General features: G+C 35.4%; 2 protein-coding genes across 2 annotated transcripts; one reads left to right on the plus strand and one right to left on the minus strand.

Moving 5' to 3' along the window:
* Positions 1-3,927: 3,927 nt before the first annotated feature.
* Positions 3,928-6,999, minus strand: LOC123555104 (cerebellin-4-like). Its single transcript, XM_045345686.2, has 3 exons — positions 6,124-6,999; positions 5,673-5,738; positions 3,928-5,397 (listed from the first exon to the last, which is right to left on the minus strand). The coding sequence occupies exons 1-3, from the start codon at positions 6,416-6,418 to the stop codon at positions 5,012-5,014; spliced, it is 747 nt and encodes a 248-aa protein (XP_045201621.2). The 5' UTR covers positions 6,419-6,999; the 3' UTR covers positions 3,928-5,011.
* Positions 7,000-9,120: 2,121 nt separating this feature from the next.
* LOC128558764 (uncharacterized) lies at positions 9,121-15,129 on the plus strand. Its single transcript, XM_053548972.1, has 5 exons — positions 9,121-9,510; positions 9,997-10,211; positions 11,586-11,826; positions 11,987-12,137; positions 14,608-15,129. The coding sequence occupies exons 1-5, from the start codon at positions 9,487-9,489 to the stop codon at positions 14,838-14,840; spliced, it is 864 nt and encodes a 287-aa protein (XP_053404947.1). The 5' UTR covers positions 9,121-9,486; the 3' UTR covers positions 14,841-15,129.
* The last annotated feature ends 3,344 nt before the right edge of the window (positions 15,130-18,473 follow it).

The raw sequence follows: 18,473 nt of genomic DNA on the forward strand, positions 1-18,473 counted from the left end.
ATTCATTATTCTCGAGTCTAATTAACCCATTTCAAAATACATCAACATGGAAAAAAATCCTATTAGCTTAAATTACAGAAGTTTGGATTTAGAAATTATATGTCATTAGGTCCAAGATACATATTAGCTTCCGGAAGTAAATGCAAGGCCCGTTTTTATCGACGGATGTCTCTTAATTGCATTTTTAACTTGTAACATGCGCAAATGATGAGTTCTGCTCAACCCGGAGCTAGAGGGCGTGTACGTTGGCATGCGTTTCTGCTACCACCAATAAGTCGGCTCAATCAAACCGAGGCTGCAATAGTTTCATTTTTGTCACGTTTGGCGATCTATTGGGTTTCAACCTTTGCCATTCTTTTATATAAAGAAATAAAAAGCATGTTTTCTGACAATTTGATTAACTATTTAATCTCATTTTGTGATAAAACGATAAGTTAGATCTTGTCCGAAAACTTTTACTTGTTTGTATGTTGAGCTTATTTCCCCCCGACAATGTTCTAAAAACATTTTGGCGTGCATACACTTGTACAACCTTGAAAACCTAAGATCATATAACAATGAAGCTGTTGAGATAAGATATACTGCAGTATATTGTATGGACTTCACAGCATTATTTCCATGTATTATTTTGGCCGATAGTTCATCATACTCCCGTTTCTTTATAGTCGTCAACTTTTTCCCTCACCCTTGTCTTTCAATGTTTTTGTGTTCGCCAGCCTTTCAGTACTTTCATAACTTTGATTTATAGTCGCTACCAGTTATTCATACGAGTCGCGACTACCTCAGAACAATTCGAATTGAGTTTTAGGATAGTGCAAAACACTTCCAGAAGCTACTCCAGGCTTGTTCTTTACCTTGCCAGGTATAAAAAGCCCATACATGGGACTCTTATTAGGAAGAATGGAAGTCATGTTTGAACGAGGGATCACACCTGGCTCCATAGTCCGGTGTCTGACCAGTTGACTACTGCGGCAACAGACATACATTCTCATCCATCAGAGGTTCGTCAAAATACCAGGGAACCTGACATAGTGCCGTTACTGAAAACAATGGCCTCGTACCTCGTTCAATGAAATCCTTTTTTCAGCCTTTCAACTTTGTGAGATTCATTTAATTTTCTTTCTAAACTTTTTCCATTTAGATAAGCTCAAGGCAGCCTTAAGAAAATGACACTAATTAACAAAACATTATGACAAAAGACCTTACTCTTAGCAAAATGCATTAAGCAAACTAAATCCTGACTATTGGTTTTTGCTTCTCGTTGTAATATTGAGTGTTTTTTGATAAACCATTTTCTGTTGTTTTGTTGGCTTGCCCTATTGAAGGAACCTTTAACAAAAGCTGTAGTTACATTACGATTTTTTGCGTCGTGACAGGAAGACAGCTAAATTAATAAATGCTATTAATGCTAAAGGATATTTTGTTAAATGAGCCGTCATGAGAAACCAACATGGTTCGACCGAATGGTTCCAACCACTGCAATACGCGCATCTGGTCAGCCCAGCTAGTTCCTTTTAAAGCCTATTGGAATATGAGAAACTAGTTACGAACAGCTGGAGCCTGACCGACTGGCGGAATGTGAGGTCTGGATCCATGCTGGTCGCAAACCCACTATGTTGGTTTTCCCATGGCACGGCTCCAATGATTATACAGCTGAATTTGTTTACACAATAACAATGCGATACAAACAACCATAGCTCCTCAATTTAATCAGTGAGGAAACTATAGTAATAGTGATGACAATTCTGTATGCTCGTTTTAAACTTATCAGTGGCGGAATTGCAGACGTTGCAGTTCTTGTTTATTTTTATGCATCTTAAATCTAGCGTAATTATTCGTCTGTTCTTTTTAAATTTGTGGGTTTCTAGCCCATCCGATTGAGCGGGTTCCGTTCCGAGCCATCTGGTTAGCGCGGATTTTTTAGCCCTCCGGTTGGTGCCAGTTTAAGTCCACCCGGTTGGCGCATTAGGTGTACTATCATTCAACATGTTGCGATTTAAATCCCCAAGCGAGCTACTGTTTTGTACAAAAACTAATAGATGTAATTCCTTCGCTAACATTGATTCTTGTGAAGAAGATATAAACTACTTGTGGATAACAATAGGGAACCTGTTACGGAATGTCTGCCTGGTATACTGACTGCCACTGAATCAGTTTAAACAAACAGATAAACAAAAGTTTAGTTTCAAGTCTCCGGACGACTTGCCAACTAAAACCACGGGTGCCACGAGGTTGTGTTATTTCGGGATATACCCGGGCACCAGAATAGAACCACAAGCCATTTGAAAATTAGCTGGACGAAAAGTAAGACATGAGCTTCAGAAGCAAGTGATTCTAAGCCAGCGATCCAACCTCCCTCACTTCTAGCTGCACCTGAATGATAGTATTTTGCTTCCAAAGGTTCTTCAAATAGATTTCGTTGATTTACTTTCAAAATTGTCTCTATGTACGTTTGTGTAAATGATCGATCCATACAATGCTGTAGGGTTTTGTTTTAGGGAGGCTGCAATTCTGACAACATTAAATATGCGAACAATATATTGACAACATACACTTATTCGTCCTCTACTCTGATTATGTGGGGAAGTTGGCAGTTGCTTGCGGAGAACAGGTAAGTACTGTACAGAATCCTAAATTAGCTTCTCCGTTAGATAACTGAAATACTGCTAAAAAACGGAGCTAAAACTACAACAAACAAAGCAAACAAACCGATCTTTTCATATAGATTTACACGATGTTACTGTTTGTTACACATCACCAGTAGCTTATTCAAACTTTAGTCTGGCCGTTCAAATGCTTTAAAAAACAAAGACAAACATCAAACAGGGAACGCCACGTCCCAAAAACGAAACCCACAGCACGAAAGACGCGTGCACCAAACGCACACACACACACAGCCAACACATTAAGACAAAACGAACAAACAAAGGAACACACACACACACACACACACAAAGCCAACACATCAGGACAAAACGAACAAACAAAGGAACATAGTGGGGCACCGCCTTGGAACGGTCAATGGCAAAAACACCACTGGGGAGCTTAAACCGGTTTATGGTGTGCACCCAAACTCACTCTTAAACCATGTGAAGATATATTTTCAATTATTTATGCCAGCGGTCCTTGGGTAACAAGCCTGTCTGTAAAATATTAGGGCAGATGTAGGCACTTGAAATTTCTGAGATAACAAAGAGGCCAGTACTGGTTCTTCCAAGGAAAGGAGGTTTCGCTTGTACATGTTCCAAACACCGGCCACGTTAAAGAACAATACAGTCTGTTCGCAGTTTGCTGGACTTGCATATATGTAAAAGATTTCTGTCTCTCTGTTCCGCTGCTGTATGTAAAGTGCATTTGAACGTGTTTGTCGTGAACAGGGTGCTATGTAAATCTGGTATAACAGATCATATTCGGCATAATGCGCCGAGTTCACGCAGTTTAATTTTCAACATTTTAAAATCAATACTTCACAAAGCTTTTACACTTAGTCTATATAAATTTAAAGTTATTTCAAGTGCTCAGCTTTGTTTCAAGACAATGTACCAATCGCTTTAGCCAATAGTTCTTTGGAAGACCATTATATTTTTGAATAATAATTTATATAAAGCTTCCGTTACGTTTAAAGAGAAATATTGTAAGCTTCTCTTTGAACTTTATCAAGTCTGACAATAAGTGCACTGTGCATTGTTTAAGAAAGTATCGCATAAAAACGGAGTTTCTGTTGGCTGTATATCCAGCCAAGTATCGTAGACTTCACAGCAAAAAGGCGCTAAGTCTAGTAGAAATCTTCCAACTTGGATTATAAGATTCTTTAATTGTTTGTATATGCAGATTGGAACATCCGACTCTCGGGTACCTGTTAAGGTGGTAACGAGGCTCTGTATGACGTTATACTCAGCAACTGGTAGTAAAATTCAGTTCAGTTTATTTTAAAAGGTGCCTGAATTTCACGCCAATAAACAAGACATGGAGAATAACATAGAGAAATAATGTATGTCAGAACCATCCTTAGTATATGGAAACAATACGTCTGCGGAATAATTTCACGCTACGTATAACCGATTCATATTGTTCAGATTTATATATTGAAAATGGTTCTGCTATATATTACTTCGAAACAAGAAGATGACAAAGGAAATCACTATTTCATAGGGCATGTATGTCGCCAAAAATAGCACATCGACGTGACGTCAAGGCGCAAGCATGTTTTAAAATTGCGGAAAGTAACACGTGCCGCGGAGTAATTTATGAGTGCGTTCAGGATAGTGCCTTATAACCTATACAGTGTATGTGAATTAAATGTAATACCATTCTGTTATATCATCTCAATTCTGAAACGCCCATTATATAAAGTAGTACATCAAATGTAGTGACACATTTTCTCGGCGTACGTAATACGCCAAAAAATATGACGTGATGACAAACTTATTGTTTTAATTAACTGAAATGAGCGTGGATTTTTCATATTAGCATGTATGGTAAATAAGGCTGCTGGTGGTGTTGATGACAAATACAATTTATAGTTTTACAATATATTACATACAAATATGATTGCATGACTGTTTAAACATAGAAATATGAAAGAAATACATTTTTTAGTATGAATCGTTCCAACTTCCAAAAATGTAAAGACACCTTTTTGTTGAATGTTGATATTTCATACACAGACCCGTTTGGGCTGCGTAATCGGACTAAAGTTTATTCAGGCATAAATCATAAATTTTCAATTTATCTGGAAATTTTCAGCTCATGCAACATTTTTCCTTTGCCAACTTTGTCAGAGTTTTGTCACATCCAAAAAAAAATAGGTTCATGAAATTATCAGGATTTCAGTTTTTCTCACAATTATATATGCCTGTAGAATTTTTGGAGAGATTTCAGGTATACCTTTTATTTTCACAGCCGCCATGTACATTCATCTACCGACTCATCAATCTACTCAATATCAATAATCAATGTGTCTTCATAATGTTTCAACAAGATGAAACATGTTTTGAAATATTGTTCAAGTTCAGTCAATTAAAATACCATTGAATGTTGTCCTGCCAGGCCAGATGTAATACTTTTGTTGATTGTATGTCTGTATCCAAACCTTGTCACCACTGGAGAGATATGCTATACCTGCATTCCCACCTGTACGTTTAGGTCCGCCTTGTACAATAGCTGCTGTTGTCCAAGATCCGCGTACTATTAACCCTACATGAGCTGTGTTATTATACCCGCCTTGCACGTTGAATGTAAACAAATACGTTCCGGATTTTGGTGCTGTAAAGATTCCCGTTGATGAGCTGTACCCTCCACCGTGACTGTACACAACCTCGTCAAATATTATCTTTTCGCATTTACCGTAGTGGCTGCGTTTTGTTTCTAGTTTTGCGGAAAATGCTACTTTCCTTGCTGCAATTAGAATGATTTTTTAGAGACAAGCATATTTTAGTCGTTAAACAGGAACATTAAGTGTACAACTTTAAAAATTATTTATTATCTAATTTAAAAATGTTAGACTATGTATATCGGCAAAAATAAAAATGTAAAGTATTATTTATCTATAGAATATTATGTATTATCAGTATAAATAAGGAATGTTGATATCTCGCGACGGTATTATGCTCTTGATATTTAAAAAAACACTGGATCGACATGTATTAAATATTAAAACTTTTCTTTGTTACCTTCCTCCTTTGAAATTCTATTGCTCAGCCGGCTGATCTGACCGTCAAAGTTGTCTTCCTGGCTTTCTGAAACATTTTATTTGTCAAATGAATACGAACCCTATAAAATACAGATATAAAATGTTTCCTGCTATTTTTCTCTGGTTCATTAAAATATATCGGTGGACTTTATATAATATATATTTGTTTTGCCTATATTTGTACTATAAATTTCGAGCAAGTTACTTTCTCCAAATAAATTAACGATTTTCAGAATTCAGATTTAGGTTGTGCACGTGCATGTTGAACGTGCACGACAAAATTTAGACTAGAGAATTATAATGTTTTGAACTTAACATATCAGACTCTTATTGTAATAAAGAATGTATTCATACGCGCACGCGTACACATACAAAAAAATCCGTAACACAACATGGACTGTATGTACGAAATGTAAGTTAATATACAATACCTTGTTCCCTTTCAAGGGAGGTAAGCTTTGACGACACTGAACTTAATCGGCTCTCCGCATTATTCAGCCGATTGTTGATCCCACTTTTAGCACTTTGCAAATCTGAGCTTGTTTTAGTAAGAGTATTTTGTACTTCACGGATCTTGTCTAAGGAATGTTTTGATTTCTCTTCTATATCTTCCCTTACTTCTTTTAATTTTATGTCGGTTTTATTTTCGATTTTCATGTTCGAGTTTTCCATCATGTTTCGGAGGTCAACGTTCATAGCATTCATCAGTGTCATTTGAGATTTCATATCTGATTGGAACGTCTAAAAATTGTTAGTAAACTTTTGTATAACTTCCCGCATGTGTTTTTTCTCCATATGTATCATTTTCTGAACTGCCACTGATTTTTTGTTAATTTTAGTTTTGATAAAAGATTCTGAAATGTCTTGCATACTCTTAATTTTATCAGTTATTAGTGATTCAGACCTTTGTTCAACGTTCTTGATTTTATCATTTATCAGAGATTCAGACATTCTTTCAACGTCTTTCTTCACGCCGATAATAGCTGCCGTTACGTTAGCATGAATGTCTTCTATTTTGCTTTCTATATTTTTCATAGTAGATCTCGTTTCTGCCAGCTCAGATTTTATATCGTTTGTTACATAATCTATCCTCCTTGACAATATTTCATAAATAGTATCAAGGCTTAATTCTACCGACACAGTACTGGCCAGGTAGAACAATGAAAGGAAGTAAATAATTTTAATTCCAATTTGAACCATTTTCCCACAATTCTGCAAAACTTTTGATGTCCAATGCGCTTTATAGACAATGAAAAGTGTATTGTTACAATGTCCCTATCCTGAGCCGCATGCATGCTTTATGCATGCCATATTCACGTGGTTTACATAAAAAATATATGGTTGCCCGGATGAACCAATGATTAATATTTATGAAATCATTATGAACTTCATTAATTAATAATATGAATTAAGGCACCGCCTAGCATGGGGATTTATCTTTTATTCTACTTAAAAAGAAATATTCAGCACTCAAAAGATTTAGTGTCATCATACCTCTTACAGTGCATATCATACTTTGCTAAATTTACAGGAAGCCGTGACGGTGACGTCATTCACCGCGTTCTCGCACTGGCTTTTGGTAGTTATTTTGTTTGTTTGCACTCCACGCAGAAACTTGACGGCCTTTACACTTCCTTACTGTTTTAAAAGTGTTTTTCAGTTGCATGTACAGTTTTCATTACAATAAAGAAGTAAAAGAATCATGTTGACGCGGTTTACGAATTTCTGTGAATGATTCGGGGTGCTCGGATGTTCATGATGACAACCAGTCTGCGGTGTGTACATAAACCGGAACCGGAAAACATCGAAAAAATTGCCTCAGTATTAGACTGGTGCCCGTGTTTACTCTCTACGTTCCATAAACGACCGGTATGAGGTAATCTTTAAGGTGAAGGTCATCGGAAGTTGCAGGTACTTGCGACTGTAAACAAATATGGCGTCCGTAGAAACTATTGAGGCGCGTCTCAATGTCAAACTAAAAGCGCAGCAGTTAGAGGCTATTCGGCTGTCGGAGAAGCATGATGTTTTATGCGTACTTCCGACAGGCTTTGGTAAAACAAAGATAATAGAGGGCATAGCCCTGTCATCAGATGACAGATGTGTTATTGTCGTAGAAGCGCTGAATGGCATTATGCAGCAACAAAATAGCCAATTTCAGTCTTCTATTACTTTAACAGAGGAGTTTATTCGGAAAATGTCAGCTGGAGATTCTGACACGATGGTATGCATACATAATTTGATTAGAGTCAGTGAATATCGTTTTATTTTACTGGTCGATATCCTCTTTCTTGGTAGACAAAATAAAATATTAAAACGTAAAATCGGTCTGGCCGAGGTCTCATTATTTAGACTAATTTGGCATTTAAACTTTTAGCATATAAAGCATCAGTAGCGATGAAAATTCCATCGGATATTGCTTCAACTATTTTGGTCTTTGAGTGTTTGACACGAGTGTATGTGGATATTGCCCATATGAAAAAATATCCTGGTATTTCCTAGGATCTTATAAACTTGTTGGACTAACAATTTGATCTGTTTATGCAACTAACTGAAAGTACTTTACATATGCAGCTTGCTTATTTAACTATCTATATCTGCCATTTATGTCAAACCCCTCACATGCATACATTTTATAACTGCCACTGTTACACAAAAACATCTGTATCAGTTATGCTTGAAATTTTTTAAATAGATCTATCTTTTTACACTCAACAGCCATAAGTTTTGACATTTATCCTTTTTTAAATGATTGAAACTGTTAGGAAAAATGTGATTGAATTCATTTGGGGTTATGGGCAGTTACTTGTAGAGATATTTTAGACTTTTGCTGGTACAGAATCCAGGAACACCTGTTGGCCTAACTTCTCACCATTGCATTTATACTGACACACCATTACATAACTGGAATACAGTTTAAAAAAGGTTTTAATCCCAAAATAAACAAATTATCTTGCTTTGCGTTTTTGAACACCTGGTTAAAATGAATCATACCTAAGAAGCACTTTAGAAGTATCCATCCCTGTAGTACAATGAAAGTACAACCTCTTGTTCAGGGGAAACTCTGTCATAGAGGGTGATGCCAGTTCAAGTCTGACCAGTTGTTTCAGCTGTTTCAGTGCTCTTTTCTTATGAAATAAAGCATAGAATATATTTTAATTATTCTATTAATTTATGCTAGAAAGAGTAAATGTTTTTCTTTGATGTATGTGATTCTCCAGAAAAGAAAAAAATCAACTGCCTAAACTTGACAATTATTGTCAGTGTTCCCATAAACCTCCAAATGGGTCCCCCCCCCACCCCCACCCAGACTGATACATTGCACCCCCAGTGAGTTTTGTCTTGAAAGACAGTTGTTATATACATCTCTTAGTGGTGGGGGCGTGGGGGGGGGGGGGGGACAAAAATGCAAGAAAAACACAGTTTCCACTCCCAGCTTTTAATGCCATTGGGAACATATATTTCTGTTACTTTCAAAGTTTTTGACTTGAAAATTGAAACAGTTATTTATTATCAAAGTCTACTCCAGGAGAAATAATCCTCATTATTCTTATTGAATTTTGACAGAGTTATGCCCCTTTTTAAATTGGATTTTTTTAACTTGCAAAGCTCTAATTTAAATTAAGAGTAAAGCACTGAGAAAAGTCGAGTGCGCTGTCTTTATGGACAGCTTTGTACTATTACTGGGATTTGACTTTATATTTCAGAAAAATGTAGAGCGGCTGAAGGCTGGCAACTTTAAGTATATTTTGTCACATCCTGAACAGCTAATATAGCCTGAAGTGAAGAGACTGCTGATGTCACACCCATTGGCAAATAGAGTATTACACATTTAAACTTGTCTCGTTAAACGTTACAAATGCATGTAACAGAAACTCCTGATAAAAGATGTTGGAAAATGTTGATATGTCATATGTTCACCTATTTGACAATAGCTGTATGAAAATGAAATGATTGAATGATTTTTTTTATCCTCATTTTCATTTTTTATTTCTGTCAGCTTCAAAATACATTCAAACTTAGTTCACCTGAACTCAATGTTGTTATGGTTATTGGTATTAAGTAAAAAACATACATTAAATGAGTACCTTGCTGGGACATGAGGATGAGTTTCATCAAAGGGTACCCTGTTTAATTAATTATCTTCTGTTTGAGCAATAAAAATATGACTGTAAGTACTGATCCTTCCCTGTAGTACTGTAATTTTCCAAATAAAAGGATACTTTTAAGTCTTTCAATTTAGCAGTGAATGAATATTTCTGCATAAAGATGAATACATGTATTGTTAAATGTGTATTTTCATGTAGATAACAAACATGGTTGTGGATGAAGCCCACTGTATCCTGTTATGGGGTGCATCAGAATTCAGACCGGCATATAAAAAGCTTGGGATGCTGAGAGCTGTTGTGCCCAATGTAAAAGTTTTGGCGCTGACTGCAACAGCAACATTAAAAGGCCAAGAGGAAATAATTTCCAGTCTACATATGCATGACACAAAGGTTATTTCAGCGTCACCAGACAGGTTTGTATTTATACAATACTGACGTAAAAAACCTGTTGTTCTAGCAATAGCAGTACGTTGATTAATAAATTAAATCAAATTCTTTCTAGCTCGACTATACGAAGTATAAGGAGAGTTATCCTACTCGACCCGGCGTATGCGTCTCTTCGCGTCCCCGCCTTGATTAAAGTTTTTTTTTTTTTACACTTTTTCCATTTTCAACTTTTCTCTGTAATTACTAGATAGATTTGATTCAGACTTGAAATAGTTATTCCTCATCATCACCCACATCATCTGACATAAAGGCCATAACTCTGGCACCAATATTTCATGATTTATCCCCCATTTTACTTAGATTTAAGGTTAAAAGTTTTGATGCACTTTCACTCTATCTCTGTTATTTCCGAATGGATTTGATTCCAACTTTAAATAGTTTTTCAACATCCATCACCCACATCATATGACACAAGATGCAGAACTCTGGCACAAATGTTTCATGAATTATTCCCCCTTTTAACTTAGAATTTCAGGTTAAAGTTTTGATGCACTTTCACTCTGTCTCTGTTTTTAATGAATGGAAATTTTGATTTAGACTTCAAAAAGTTGTTCAACATCATCACCGTCACCATATGACACCATTGGTGCCATATAACTCTGGCACCAATTTTTCATTAATTATTCCCCCGTTTTTACTTAGAATTTCAGGTTAAAATTTTGATGCGCTTTGACTCTATCTCTGTTATTACTGAATGGATCTGATTCAAACTTATAATAGTTGTTTAACATCATCACCCACATCATACTACACAAGGAGCACAAGTCTGGCACCAATTTTTCATGAACTATGCCCCTTTTACCTTGAACTAAAGGTTCATTTTGATGCATTTTCACTATATCTCAGTTATTATAAAACACATTTGATTTAAATTTGAAGTAGTTTTTCCACATCATCACCACATCATATGACACAAGATGCATAACTCTTGCACCAGCATTATGAATTATGCCCCCTTTATGCTTAGACTATACTTACATGTGTATAGTGTTTTGGTACACTTTATCTTTACCACTCTTATTACTTAATATTTTTGACACAGACTCAGGCTATTGTGCAATATCTTCGTCCACCATTGGAGTTAATAAACACTCCAGTGACAGCTCCAGTTTCCTCAGTTGTCCCAGTTTCACTTACAATTGGGAACAAGTATTTTCATTATTTACTCATTTTGTCTACCTTGTTGACTTATTTTATGATTCAATGTTATTGTTTCAATCCCATAGAACTGGGAATGGCAACAGTTAACAATATGGTAAAAAACATTATACTATTATTTGGTTCGAAGTTCCCATTTCACAGATTTTCTGATTCACTGCTCATATGTGTTTTTCTTTCAGAACAAATGTATTCCTCGAGGTGAAAAAGAGACCCCCTTCAAGTGGCGGTGAATACAGTGCAGAGGAGTCTGTATTCTCCTGTGTAGATCCACTGTTCAAAGGTCTAACACAAGAGGAAACAACCTTTCCAAAAACAGTTATCTATACACAGCTTAAATGGTGTGGAATATTGCACAACCGTGCTAAATACAATTTTGGGACACAGTATGTTAAGCAGTACCATTCTCCACAATCACAGGCTGTAAGTGAATAATTCAGATTTATTTTTTTTAATTTATCTAAGTGACTGATGTTATGTTTGCTTACAGTAAACAGTTCTTAAACCATCAGCAGACTCTTCATATATTAATGTGTTATTTATCTACTTGTACATATGAAATAATGCCTGTAAATATCTGCAGATGAAAACAGCTATTGTGGAAGAGATGGCAGTTACTGATAAACAAGCAAGTTCCATACGAATCTTAGTTGCCACAGAAGCCTACGGAATGGGGATGGATGTTTCAGACATAAGGATTATTGTACATGTTGGACCCCTATCAACTCTGGAATGTAAGGACATTCAAATATATTTTGCCTTTTTATATCTATGTACATGTACTGTGAAATCAGTAGCTTTTGTGACTTTCTAAGTTTTACGGATATTGTGACTGCATTCTTCTACAAAGTTTACTCCAAAGCAACATAGACAGTTTACATTAATCTTCAAAGTTTTGTAATCCACAATTTCATATAAACACAAAATGAAAGTTGTGCTTACCAAAATAAATGATTTTACATTATACATGATAATAAAATTGTTGGCTTGTCGGCTGTACAATATGACTTGATATTCACAGGCAGCCTGGAATAATATAATATCTTATTTTCTGTACATATCAGTTCATATTCTATGGGTCATAAGTCAATACTTGTATCTGACCCAAGATGACACAATATCGATCTCGTCCAAGATTTTATTAAGGGTAACATTCTGACCAAGTTTCATTAAGACTGGGCCAAAATTGTGACCTCTAGAGTATTAACAAGCTTTTCCTTTGATCTGACCTGGTGACCTAGTTTTTGATCCCGGATGACCCAATATCAAACTCGTCCAAGATTTTATTGAGGGTAACATTCTGACCAAGTTTCATTAAGATTGGGCCAAAATTGTGACTTCTAGAGTGTTAAGAAGCTTTTACTATCATCTGACCTGGTGACCTAGTTTTTGACCCCAGATGACCCGATATTGAACTTGTCCAAGATGTTATTAAGGGTAACATTCTGGCCAAGTTTCATTAAGATTAGGTCAAAATTGTGACCTCTAGAGTGTTAACAGTCAAATTGTTGACGACGGACTGACGAACGGACGACGACGGACACAGGGCAATCACAAAAGCTCACCTTGAGCACTTCGTGCTCAGGTAAGCTAATAAAACCTGGAAAAAAAGACATCATTTTTAGGTGTAGCCTAGTGTTCCAATAACTAATGAGGAAATATGCTGGGGACATTTCAAAAATCAGGGAAGAATTACATGTACCTACTGTCCTAACTGCCACTGTCAAATATAAGCTGTAGGTGTCATGCTTGGCTGTGGTGCAGGTGTTACAAACTTTTGGTGCGGTCTATTTTTCTAGTCAGTCTTCAACCTGTTCATGGAAAACAATGACAGACATGAGATTATCAAAATGGAACTAACTAACTCTGCTGCAGAACAGATAAAACTAGGTACCAGTACACAACAAGAGCTGTCCGTTAACAACATGCTCCTTTGAAGCATTGATGGAAGTATTGTAAAACTATTACCACAGACTTTCAGACCAAAAAATAAATAAATAGATAAGACAAACAATGTACCTGCTTTTGTGGATTTGGATAGGTCTTGCACTATATGGCAAGTGTGACAATGATGGTACTGATAAGCAACTGTGTTCAAAGTTTCAAAGCCATATTTACACAAAATATTGAAAAGTATGCAACACTTAACTAGTTTCTATGTCAAAAAAGCTGTAACTGGTCTAAAGTCCTTGTCCGAGACAGAATATGGACTGGTATGAAAAATGTTACTCATTTCCGAGTCCAAAGGCCTTTAAAGAGCCATAATTCAGCCAAGATAGTTGACAGAGTTATGTACTCTTGTCTACAAATAGAAATCATGATGATAAACAACTGTTCTAAGTTTCAAAGCCACATTTCAAATAGTTTTGACAACACCTTGACTAGCTTGTACAAAAAACTGAACCAATTTCCAAGTCCAAAAAGGGCCATAATTCAACCGAAATACTTAACAGAGTTATGTACTATTGCTTACAGATGGAAATCATGATGATAAACATTTGTTCAAAGTTTCAAACCCATTTGTCAAATAGTTTTGACAAAACATGGACTTGTACAAAAATTGTACTATTTCCAAGTCCAAGTAGGCCCATAATTCAGCCAAAATAGTTGACAGAGTTATTTACTCTTGCCTACAGCTATAGACTGTAATAATAAACATGTGATAAAAGTTTCAATGCCATATATCAAACACTTTACACAAAATGTGAACTGGTACGAAAAACATAACCGAGATTTCTAAGTTAAAAGGGACCATAATTCAGTCAAAATCCTTGATAGAATTATGTACTCTTGCCTACAACTGGACATGGTGATGGTAAACAAGAGTTGAAAGTTTCAAAGCTTATCTCAAAACACTTTGTAAAAAAGTGAACTGGTACGAAAAACTTAAACAAGGTGTGACGCCGACGAGAGTAGGATAGCTCTACTTATTCTTCGAATAGTCAAGCTAAAAATATATATCTTAATCTTTATCTTAATTCTATTAAAACTAATGGGCGTCAAAACAGATGATCGAAACGCGAACTGAAATTATAAAGATGGATATTGTGCTGCCTTCTGGACAGCTGAGCTGGCACTGCACATATATAACAGTTTACAGTAATACATAAATTTTCTTAAAGGTCTGTTTATAAAGAAACAAGTAGTCATATCATGTTATAATCGTTTAAAACACTTTTGACATTTCATTGTTTACATTTTCAGCGGAAGGCTCAGGAACGCTGTCTCTATCCCTGTTTCTACGAAGGCGCTTTAAAAAATTGGGATACAGCAACTTCCGTTTCGTAACTTCCTGTATTAGCGCATACCGGGCTGTTTGGAGAGAACAGTCGGGTACCAGGCTACCTCAGTATATGCAGACAACAAAGACGAATAACTATATACGAGCGATACCGTCTCTCCCCTATTACCCGACTGTTTATACAAATTTTCTCTGAAGTCATATTTGAGGAAGTTATTAATTACATTTTAACCATCGATCGGTAATCACCATAATATAACTGGACACAAAATGCGTAATGGTTCAATTTATTTTTCCAAACGAAACTAGGTGAACATTTATCAGTTAATGTATGTCTGTGTTTATCACAAACGCGCCAAACATAACGTGTGGAAAAGTGAATTTATTGGGTTTATAGTCCACGGTGAGGATGCGTACACCGGATATTGCCATTAAGTGATAAGGTATTTTCCGAAAATGTGATTATTTTTCGTTAACAAGGTAAATAAAACCTGATTTACTATTGTATTATACTACTACAGAAGAAAAGAGCATTACTTTTCATAACTAAATACTGTGTATATGCTCTTACAAGCGTAAAATGAGTCAATCTTAAGTAGAAATGCTAAAATTTGTGATAAAATGACATGTTTATCATTTGATAAATGCATACCGTAAGCACATTTGTCCCGATACTATAACCTATTTGCATTGTGGGGAAAATCTGAATCGAACGATTTGTTTAGTTACATACAAAGAAAAAATGTGCAAAATTTCAGCTTTGTAAATGTTCAAATCATGTAGAAATCGGTGATAAATGAGCGTCGATGGTGTACTGTGTATTGAGTTTTCAAAGTAATATTTGTACTGTGTATTGCAGTTTGGTGTACTGAGTATTGATATTGAAAAACGTACATATTTTCAGCATTTAAGGTCATTAGATAGACAAAGCATGTAGTTCCATTGGCCAAAATGATGGATTTTCTTTTTCTGTTTACAGATGACATTAGACTTCACAGCGAAAATAACAAGCACCAGTTTGAACACTGATATTACAACTTACAATTACAGCGGCATGCCAATAATCACTCCGAGAAACTGTCTAAAGACTAGCCATTGCCGATAAAAGGCACAACCACAAGTTCAGCCGTGAAGTTTTATAATAATGTAACTCAGGATATGATGACGACAAGAGTGGAAAAGGTCTCTCCTTATAAGAAGAGCAAACATGAAAATATGTTATACTTTTACCTTCATACTACAAAGAGATATAAACCTTGGTCAATAGACGACCTTTATCAATTATGGTGTCAATAGTTCAAAGGTCAAGGTCATAGGGGCTTTGAGTTTTTAACGTGGTTTCTCCTCAATAACCTTAGACTCACTTGACGTAGAACCCTCGAACTAGGTTCACTTGAAATTTTCTTAAAATAGTATAGTCAAAGCTATTTTAATTGTTTTAAATGCATTATTCTGAAAGGTAATTAGCTCACCACTTTCTTCATACGAAACAAAATGTGTGTCATATGCACTGAGCAATTTGTTTTAGAAGTAGGAGGAAACAGTGCCATGTGTTATTCTTGCACACTTCATTTGCAAGATATATGTCATTTCTATGCAAACAGTTCGTTATCATTGTTATGTGATTAACTTCCCTGTTAACCAAAATAGTATATTTGTTGTCAAGGTCAACTTCAAGCTATAATAAACGATCGGGAACTGACTTGAAGATCATTCCGATATTTTCATATATTCAAACTGTTGAATGTAAAATGTTTATGATCTTTGGTTTAACATATTTATTCCCAACAATATACATAACCATATTTATATACTAACATTACAAGTGCAGTTGGTGGAAAGGATTAGAAAGAAAGACAAATCTTATAGAGTTCTTCTATTATCTTATCATGATCTTTGCTATTTTATGAATATGTGTTTAGGTTTCAAGTTTGTTTAATAAATATTACAAGGTACATGACTATTTGTTCTTTATCAAAGTAAAACATGGCTTTTACAATATTGCTTGTCAAATAATGTTTGGTAAAATAAATATGTCACAACAGAACCTATTTCAGTATCAATACCCACTCTTATGTAAACTCTAAGGTACACTCATCACATTTATGCAGTAACTAGCTACTTCTTTTAATGTCAATAAGTATTTGTCTGTTTGCTTTTCTCTTTCCTCTTAATTTAGCGTCAGAAATGCGGTCTCTGTTATGCAAGCAGTTGTATAATTGTAAAATCATTGCAAGAGTTATAAGCCTGCTCTTCAAAACAACTTGCAGTCTTCACTATACCTCATATTAACCAAGTTGTCGATGAAAACATTTTGCGACGTCAAAAAATATAGGAAACTATAAAATCACTTAAAGAAAACATTTCTTGGCAAACAAACTAATTAAAGCTATTTATTCATTCATTTATTTTGTCACATTCTTTCATAGACTGTGTAACAATACTCTCCGAAAACCTTGTCTGTCCATGGAATTGCACTCTGTGTAACATTGAAAGTTCCATGTACACCGCCGTGTATGTGTCTCTAGATCATATTTTTGTACTGGTAGCATTGTGTAAATGTTAGGCTAGATGGCGTGGTAGGTAGCATGTTAGTGAACAGGCTCCTCACCATTTGCCCAAATCAAAGGTTTCTTTCTGTTCTGTTGCAAATTGGTCCCTTTTGTAATCGGGTTCCTTTTTTAAACATGTATGTTAATATTTTCTGAATCGACAGTATTTTTTCTGCTTTTTTTTCTCTGCATATGTCTGGTGCTATTTTGTAATTTACTTTTTTGCGGTTTTGGTCGTTAGCACACGAACATATTCTCGTCATGTTGGTGGTGTTCAACAGTGACATCCAATGGCATTAAATTCGTTCGTCGAGCCAGTCATAAACACACATACATAAGTTGAATCTGCAACGAAAAAAAATCACAATATGATATTTATTAGTAGGACCGGGCTGTCTGCAAGATATTGAGAGTAAGTCTAAGTGGCATCCCAATGCAAAACTGTTTTTGAGATTCATTTAATATCAACTTAAACAATGCTCAATGGAAGAATAGAATATATCTATACATTTACAACTGGTAAGCATAACAAAAAATATTGCCCACTGTTGCACTATGGTGTAGTGAAATACGTTTAGAGCTTATTACATGAATTACAACAGAGTAAACGCTATAAATTCAAAGTAAAGCATCACGTATCTTCAGGGCTACAGAAAATATTGTTTTTTACTTTGAAAAGGAAATGATAATGTACATTTTGTAAGATTCATTCTATAAAACTCAGCGATAATGTAAATAATACACAGTACAGTAAAATGTGATACAGGTCAATACACAGTACATATATTTGCAATACACAGTACACCACCGACGCTCATTTTTCATCGATTTCTCTGTCATTTGAACATTTACAAGGCTGAAATTTTGCATATGTTTTATTTGTATGTAACTAAATAAATCATACGATTCAGAATTTTTATCATAAGACAATAAGTGACGATATCGGGAGAAATGTGTTCCCGACCTGCAATTATCAGATGATAAAATTGCCATTTTATCACAAATTTTAACGTTCCTTCATAAGATTGACTCATTTCACGCTTGTGTGAGCATATACACAGCATCTAGTTATTAAAAGTAATGCTCTTTTCTTCCATAGTAGTATAATACAATAGTAAATAGGTGTTTTACTTACCTTGTTGACGAAAAATAAACACGTTTTCGGAAAATACCTTATCACTTAATGGCAATATCCGGTGTACGCATCCTCACCGTGTAGTCATGTCCGACACAACTTTAGGTCATATAGCGACTGTTCCAGCCTTGATGGTGGAGGG

Source organism: Mercenaria mercenaria, chromosome 7 (genome assembly GCF_021730395.1).
Source record: "Mercenaria mercenaria strain notata chromosome 7, MADL_Memer_1, whole genome shotgun sequence".
Classification (NCBI taxonomy): Eukaryota; Metazoa; Mollusca; class Bivalvia; order Venerida; family Veneridae; genus Mercenaria; species Mercenaria mercenaria.